General features: G+C 49.5%; 1 protein-coding gene across 7 annotated transcripts in view; it reads right to left on the bottom strand.

Moving 5' to 3' along the window:
- sh3pxd2aa (SH3 and PX domains 2Aa) overlaps nt 1-8371 on the bottom strand; it is a 71042-nt gene extending 62671 nt beyond the window's left edge. For 4 of the 7 annotated variants that reach the window (XM_068596455.1, XM_068596460.1, XM_068596462.1 and 1 more), the window contains exon 1: nt 7853-8371. In XM_068596455.1, coding sequence (XP_068452556.1) covers nt 7853-7948 — 96 coding nt within the window. In that variant the 5' untranslated portion in view covers nt 7949-8371. The remainder of the gene's footprint in view (nt 1-7852) is intronic. The other 3 variants (XM_068596456.1, XM_068596458.1, XM_068596459.1) reach the window with 1 other exon arrangement.
- Nucleotides 8372-8786: the final 415 nt, after the last annotated feature.

Genomic DNA, 8786 nt, shown 5'->3' with positions numbered 1-8786 from the left:
ACCGTCAGCAATGTTTCCCAGTGTCTTTGTAACAAGGACTTGTGAGCATAGCAGAGAGCTGTTTTTAGAGCTCATTAACAGAGCCCCGCTTACAGAGATGAGAGGGAAGGGCACACAGAGAGATAACTGTGGCTGAGGCCTCGTGCCCAGCTTCATTCTGGGCCAGCGTTGACCTCGCATACCTTAATCCTGTCAGATTGGAGCTTCTGTAAACGACACACCTCAGAGGAATGGAGCGGCTGTGTTCTCCTCATGTTTTTGTATTGAAAAGAAAAAGGAAGCTATGCTGGTTGATATTCAGATTTGATCCACAGTCGCGGTGTGGAACACAGCGATCCGTCATGTGATTCAGGAATCTCGTTCCTGGTCCCCAGAGGCGATCCTCTGGCTGTTCCCTCTAGAGCCACCATGCAGTAATGACTTTGAGTGACATATCTCAACAACTATTGGATGGATTGCCGTCCAATTTGGTGCAGACATCCATGTTCCCGGAGGATGAATCCTAATGGCCCTCTGAGTTATTATCGGACGCCACCAGCTGTTTAAAGTGATTCCTCACCAATGAGGTTGTGTTTGGGAGTGAAATGTCAGGATGGATTGTAATGACATTTGGTGCAGACACTGATGTCCCCTTCGGGGCCGATTGTAATATCTTTGGTGGGCCTTTAACTAACATTTAGCGCCACCATAAGGTCCAACTCTTCATTTCTTTACAACCAAATCCCCAGATCTGCCAACCGCAGCCTGAATGAAGCGCTAACGAGCTAACATGCTGAACTGACGATGATTCCCAACATTGTCATTGATCGCATGCTGACATTAGCATGTAGCTCACAGCGCTGCTAGCGAGGTGGTGAACACCAGTCCACACTAGTAACAGTGTCCAATAGTGTGTATTCATGTTCTACTTTCTACTGATTTGAACGTCATCCAGGCTCGCTCCTCACGAGACCAGAGGTCATTTTTAAATAATCTGTTTACTGTTCATCTTTTTATCAAAACAGCTTCAATGTTAAATGAAATGTTTGATGAATACATCAATACATATCCTCTGAATTCATCTTCATCCTTCATGTTTCTGAGTGAATGAAATATTCATGTACAGTCGTTTGTGTTTACATTTTTCTGTTTACAGCTCCATGCTTCCGCTGCGAACCCCGTGTTTAACGTGTCAACGCTTGAATTGCAGGAATTGTGGGTAATTCCCTCGGGCACGGTCTGCAGAACTGCTGGCGTACAGAAAGAGGTTCATAAAGGGCTCAACATGTCCTCCAACACGTGACAGGGTGCAGAACTGAACCCTCACAGGAGATTGGGCCCCAGTGGACTCTCCAGACTCCTCCCTTCACGCCTCGAGGCAACCCGGCTTCAGCTGAGGTCCACGACGCGATCCGGGCTGGAAGATGCGGGCTCGGAGTCAAGATCCCAAACCCCCAGAAGCAGATGGCTATGTGATGGCAGCTGCAGTGGAAAACACAACCAACAACCAGCCACGGTCTGAAAATATCAAGCTTAAACCTAAAGCCACCCGCCGGCCCCAAAATAGACTGGATTCACCCCCCCCCCCCCCTCAGTGACGTCGCGGTCTGGGCTGCTGCCGCTCGCCGTGCAGCGACAGACGTGGAGAGGAGAACATCTCTGATCTAATCTCATGACTTCTTTCTGGTACGACACGTCCATGCAGCCCACACGCTGACTCATCCAGCCGAGAGCGAGGCGCTGCCTCCATCCAGTATCGGCTGAGCTGACTGGGAACAGCGTCCATTAGTAGAAAACAAGTGATGAATGGTGTTTAACGCACCACGATGTCGTCGCACACAGCTCTGGTGTCTTTAAGTGCTTCTTGATGAACACAGTGAAGACAGACTTTATATTTACATTACAGCTGTCGTTTGTGATGTGTCCACTCTGCACTACAGATGGAAGAACGCTGACGTATTCAAACTAATCGAAATAATCTGCCAATTATACAACTCCACATGATGAAAGGAACTGAAAGAAATAAATGCTGATGCAGGAAAACAACAGCAGCACCAACAGGCCGACAAGTGATCAGAAACTCAGGATCCAGAGCGAGGCCCAGCAGGACCTCGTGATCGCTGCAGGCCGTCGCTGCCCAGCGGCGTCGCTCATCGCCAACACGAGGAGAAGAATTCACTGAGGACGAGTCACCGGTCGGATCAGACGTCTGGAGCTGTTACGACCCGTCAGTCAAGAGACTCGAGACTCCGTCAGTCGGCCGTCTGATCGCAGACCAGTCGAGCTTTCAGTCAAGTGCCGAAACTCCGTTTGTATCTTCTGACATGTCGACTTTCTTTTCAAAAGCAGTCTTGAAAAAACAACAAAAGATTCATAAATAGGGAGAACACAGAGGAGGGGGAAGCTAAACGCGTCTGAGAAGGCTTGGGGGCCTCGAGTGTCCCAGATAGCAAGAAAAGACCTTTATCCCACGGAGGAAGCGGGACTTGAAAACAAAAGTTAGTTTCACGCTCAGAAGTAAAGAGACAAACATGAATTGTTCGCGACGAACAAATTGGACGTCTGATTATTTCATCATGTTCTTCTGAACGAGCCTGTGAATATTCATGCAGAGTTTACAGCTCCCCTTTTGTTGTTGTTTTCCGTTTCACTAATAGCACAACAGCATTCAGAGATACGAACGGAGCAAATAACTTACAGTTTCGGAGGAAAAGCCAGGACCCAGTCCTCCCGGTTTGGAAGTGCCGAAGGCAAGAAAGTGCAGAGCTTTGAGGGGCGGAGAACGTGGAGCTGGCCACTAAATGCAGTGAACCCCGCCTAAACCACTATATTTAAAGTTAGCTATAAAACAGACACACATCATACTTGCAGAGCTTGAAAGTGCACACGCTCTCTGCACAGGAGTTAAGTCTTTCCACATGGAGCGACTTCACCCTCAGATCCTCCACAAAGACTCAGACAGAAGCAGCACTTTAAAGCTCATGTTGGCAGAAGTGAGCTCAATAGTTTAAGAAATGAGTCAATCAGCAGAAACAACAAGATATGGAGCTCGACGAGAGGGCTCGTGAGCGAAGAGGAGGCCGGCCCTGCATCACACGAGAACCTGTGCAGAGAGGCACTGATACCACTGTCACATAGATCCAACGCTGCCTCCTTTCATGCTGTTAGGACTCCATGATGTCATGGTGATGTCATGGTGATGTCACCACGTAGAGTGTCTGAGCAATACTCGGCCATGCAGGACCCCTTTTAATCAAAGTATTACTGCAGATGTCATACGATGGTTTACCTCTTGCAGTACTTTCCGGTGGAGATATTATTAACCGGATCAGATGTTTCTAATAAATGGGTGCTTTAGTAGAGAGGGAGAGAGGGAGAGAATATCTTATCGCGCTAATCCGGCCAGTCTGAGTCCAACAACGGGTTCAGCCAATCTCCTGACTGTGTGGTAATCTCCTGAAGACAGCTCAGACTCCCCGTTAAAAAACTAAAAACTAAACCAGAGCCGATTGCCCCCGCACATGCTCAGTCTCTCTGCAGAGCATCCCTGAAATCATAAATCAAGCTGTGAAGGAAGAGAGTCTGGAGGCCGCAATGGAGCATCACGCCATGTCTTGCTATCGGAATATAGCTTCCGTCACGCTTTCAGACCTCTGCAGGAGACTAATAAAATGTTCCACAATCACAAACAACGTCTGCTACAAAACCCATAAAAAACTCCCCCCGGCTTGCAACGCGGGTACACAGTCAAGTCCACATGAGGGTCAGAGTCCAGACCAGAGTCAGAGTCTACATCAGGAACATAGTCTACATCAGGAACAGAGTCCACATCTGGGTCAGAGTCTACATCAGGGTCAGAGTCTGTATCAGGTTCAGAGTCTGCATCAGGGTCAGAGTCTGCATCAGGGTCAGAGTCTGCATCAGGTTCAGAGTCTACATCTGGGTCAGAGTCTACATCAGGTTCAGAGTCTGCATCAGGGTCAGAGTCTGCATCAGGGTCAGAGTCTGTATCAGGGTCAGAGTCTGTATCAGGGTCAGAGTCTGTATCAGGGTCAGAGTCTACATCAGGTTCAGAGTCTACATCAGGTTCAGAGTCTGCATCAGGGTCAGAGTCTACATCAGGGTCAGAGTCTACATCAGGTTCAGAGTCTGCATCAGGGTCAGAGTCTGCATCAGGTTCAGAGTCTACATCAGGTTCAGAGTCTACATCTGGGTCAGAGTCTGCATCAGGGTCAGAGTCTGCATCAGGTTCAGAGTCTACATCAGGATCAGAGTCTACATCAGGTTCAGAGTCTGCATCAGGTTCAGAGTCTACATCAGGATCAGAGTCTACATCAGGGTCAGAGTCTGTATCAGGGTCAGAGTCGCGGCTCTGCAGACGGAGCGTGGAGAGCATGGACCTGACTGGCGGATGCTTGCAGCCCTCCAGCCCTCCCGGCTCGTCGGTCTCATGAACAACTTTGTGTGACGGGGCCAAATACATATTTGAGTGGGGAACGGCTCTCTGAAGGCATGTTTTACGGCGCCCAATAACAACGGCGTCCTCCACGCTGCTGGAAAAAATGAAATGTTGCGGCACTGGGACTTGTATGGGGGAAACAGGAGCGTACGGTAAACATGGCCGCCCCCTTTACCAACATGTACCGGATCGCAGGATGGAGGGTGTGTGCGTGGCCGGCATTCCCCTGCGGCCTGAAGAACACTCCCCTGTAACAAAAAGCCCCTCCTCTCCCAAAATAAGCACAGCCAGCTGGTTTCACAAACACTACATCCAACGGATGCCACAGACTGCATCTTCTCTCGTTTCCCCCTCCCTCCCTCTCTCTTTCTTCCCACAGTGGCTAGCGTTGGCTCCAGAGACAGAGTAGCCAGGGAAACTAGGCCAGGGACTGACCCGCTGAGACCGAGGAGCCCAAAACAAAGTACAGCTCAGCTCAGCTCTTGTTACACTTTCCCTGTCCGCGGCCTGCATAGCACTGCACAAGCCTATCTATACACACGGACTGATTACTGGACCGCCTGTGGAAGCGCTTGCTGTGCATTAGGAGTCCAGGTTGCATTTATACAGAGCACTGGAGATGGCGTCAACAGAAAGCCATTCACACATTGTCTATCAGCACGGAAGATACTCAGATTAACATGAGAAGCACAGTTATTAGTTTCCTGTGTGTGTGTGTGTGTGTGTGTGTGTGTGTGTGTGTTTTCAGGAATAGAGAGTGGGAACATTGACACATTCTTCATGTGTTACAGGCTGTATATCTCCTACGACTTTCAGAGCATTAATACTATGTATGGATCTGGAGGAGTAACGTCTACCTGAGCAGAGAATGAAGTCTCTGTGTGTTGTTATCAGACACATAGCGGCCGGCCATGTTCATGCATGTTGCGTTAGTGTTAGTGTTCATGCATGTTGTGTTAGTGCATACCTTTTAGTGCATGTAAATGCATGTTAGTACTTGTTATTGCATGTTAATGTATGTTAATGCATGTTATGTTAGTGCATGTTAATGCATGCTATGTTAGTAAATGTTAATGTATGTTAGTGCATGTTAATGCATGTTATGTTATTGCATGTTAATGCATGTGAGTGCTTGATATGTTAGTGCGTGTAAATGTTGTTGTTGTTTTCCCTAGCTGCTAGCTGTTAACCGCTAGCCCCGGGCTCACAGTCCCCATGTAGAGCTGGAGGCCTCAGAAAGTCTCTGAGTTCAGTAGTAGCTCTTTACAGGATGGAGCAAGAGGCATGAAGCAGTTAGTTTAGCTTCGGTTCTCCTGCTAACCATCATAAGACTGGAGGCTGGGGGAAGCAGCTTGCTGCACTGACCCAATACCTTTGTTTTTACATTGCAGGTACGCCGTGGTGACTCTTCACCTGACAAGATTCCAGAACAGGACAATTGGTAGGATAGTGGACATCATGCCGGTGTTTCCATGCTCGACATGAGTACATTGCAGCCAGTGATCGGCGGCTGTCAGCGCTCACCTCAACACTTGACCACTTTCAGAAAGTGTGGTCCCCCGTTAGACACAAATGCGTGGGACAAGAGGTCACCCTTCAACACCTTACAACAGGTCCTCTACAAGGTTGAGTGCACACAGGGACTAGAGCTAATCTCTCTTTTCACACGTGAGCGTGCCGATCTGTCCAGGACCCGACGTGAACTCAAGGGCCTTGAGGCACTCGTTGACACCGTGACCTAATCAGGAAGCCACGTGGACGTCTATATCCAAGGCCCTACTTATTTCCTACACGGGAGCCATAGAGAAGCTAGCGTGAAATCAAATAAACACAACGTGACTGTCACACAGCAAACCTGTGGGGGGGTGAGGGGGGGTGTTTCAACAGCTCCAGGCGAACTGTAATTAAGCTGCCATGTGGAGTCTGCTACGTGCTCTGTTTTTGATGGGTACTTGAAGGCGACAGATTACATGCACAACACCCAGAATGGAAGAAGTGGAGGGGGGGTCTCGAGTGGTGTTTCAACAGTGTCACAAATTTCAGGTGTCACTTTCACTGGGGACCCCGTGTGAACTGTGTTCATGCAGCATCCTCTGTGTGCCCCCCTCCCCTCGCCACGGAGGAGAATAAGTGGCCTAATTGTGTCCACATAACTTTCGGCCCGAGGGGTCTGCAGGACTGTAATTGCGTACGAGCAAGTCATTTATCATGACTTGTTTATGAGCTCAAAATAGGATCTGAAGCCCAACACTGGACTCACACCCGTAACAAGTGTAGTATTGATGAAGACGGCCACAGGAGGGAGGGATCAGGAAGGTAATAATTATAACCACTGAAGCCTGTCAGAGGGAAATGTGGAGAATATCAGGTGGCCTACATTCGTGTAAAAAGAACAAAAAAAATGTTGATGACACAAGCTTTAAACTAGAACAAAGTACATATAAAAAACTTTTTAAAAAAGTTATCAGATGTAGTTTGACACTTGTCAAAACTAAATGTGTGACAACTGCTGCTTCCAAGGGTCAAGAACAAACTTGCAAAAAAAAAATTGAAAGCCAACGCGGACAACGAGCCGTAAAAATGTGGGAGAAAATACAACAACTTTTTGAATGTGTCTAACTCCATCTGCTGATGAAGAGCATGTGATGGGATCAAAGAGCTCCAGAACCACTCTGGGTTATTGTGACAAAAGCCTTTCAGGACATGGTCACTTCATGCTCACATGCTCCCTCTTGATATTTAGACCTTTGTGAAAATACTAAATTACAAAGAGCAGCTTGTCCATGTGAGGAAACACCATTACAGACATGTTGTCCAGCATGGACTGGGAGCGCTGATCATATGAACCAATGAGGATATACATAAATACACATATGTGGATTTACTCGTCGTTATCTGAACCTGTGATGTGTAAGAACACACATTTTCTACTTCTATTAAAGAAGAAATTAAATGTTCCACTGAGATTTAAAGAACCCCCGTGAGGCAGTTCTGTGTAAATGTTGCTGCCATCTAACAACTCCATGAATAATACAGGTGAGATACTTTTCCCTTATGCCCCCCTGCCCGCCACCATCACAGGTCTGTCTGAAGATGGTTGAAGATGCATCACCAACATTCATGACCAGGTCATGATGTCGGCATGTGGAGCCTCCAGGTTGCCTGTGTGACAGTAGCTACCCACTCGGGCACGTCACCTGTGTGTCAGCGAGTAACTCGAGTGTATAAACAGGCACCCCGCTGAGCAGGAGCTTAGCTTAGCGGCGGTTCCGCACATAGCTGCTAGCCCCATGTAGTGGACTCCACGCAGCCGCGCGCGAGGCACTGAGGCTGGGGCGCAAGGCCACAGAGAGCCGCGTGAACGGGACAGACACGGTCAGAGCGGGGGACACGGATGAAGATGACACAACTCACGTAGTGTTTGGACGGATTGCGCCTCTTCTCCACGTCCACGACTTTCACGTCCAGCACAGTCCGGAACTGCATCTTGACCCTGCAAAGGCTCTGCATAGAAGCGACAGACAGGCGGCTGCTGCTGCGGCTGCTGCGGCGGCGGCTCCGGGGAAGCGATCTCGTATCACGGGAGCCCGACGTTCATCGCTGCGTCGCGTCAACTGTCCGGCGGCCGTTTAAGAGAACAGCTCGCTCGCTCGCGCGCCTCCCTCGCGCTGTCAATGTGATTAGAAAAGCCCGCTCGATAGCACACGTTGAAGGCTCCCGGTGAAAAGCACACAGCACCGGTCTCCGGGCAGGGAGCGATGTTCGCGGCTGGCCAGTTAGGAGTGAGGCAGGGGGGAGAAGGACGGCGGTCACCTCGGAAAAGAAGAAACAAAGTGCAGCCGCTTGTTCCCTTTGTGTCTGCCGCGGTGCCTAACCGAGGGGACGGCCGCACACCTGGAGCTCACAGGGGGGGCAGTCTGAGGGGAGCCGGCGGAACCCAGCGGTTCCAGCAGGCGCAGTGGATTTTTTTTTTTTTTTTTTTTTTTGGGAACGGAGTGGGATGGGCTTCACGCGCACGTCCTCGGGGCTACTTGAATAAAGCACTCGTGGAAAAAAAAAAAAAAAAAAACATTAGTCAGTGCCTCTTTCTGTGAGAAACGGGCGTCTGAGAGCAGCCGAGTTACGCCGTGTCTGTATCATGTCACGCGGCCCCCTCGGGGCCCGGCATACCCCCCCCCCCCTCTCTTCCCGCTTATCGCGAGCCTTTGGAACACGGTTACATGCACGCGGGCCCGACTTCGTCGCGAGCTGTGTTATTACTTTAAAGGGGCAGCTCTCCTCCAGGCTCTGAGTCACGAGCAGCTTTCTGGCCGGAGACACGAGCGACTGGAGATATGGATACAGATGT

The sequence above is a fragment of the Clinocottus analis genome, unplaced genomic scaffold (assembly GCF_023055335.1).
Source record: "Clinocottus analis isolate CAN_PGR_092001 unplaced genomic scaffold, fCliAna1.0.p SCAF_37, whole genome shotgun sequence".
NCBI lineage: Eukaryota > Metazoa > Chordata > Actinopteri > Perciformes > Cottidae > Clinocottus > Clinocottus analis.
The sequence above is the reverse complement of the archived record's forward strand: the minus strand, read 5'-3'. Positions and strand labels throughout refer to the sequence as shown.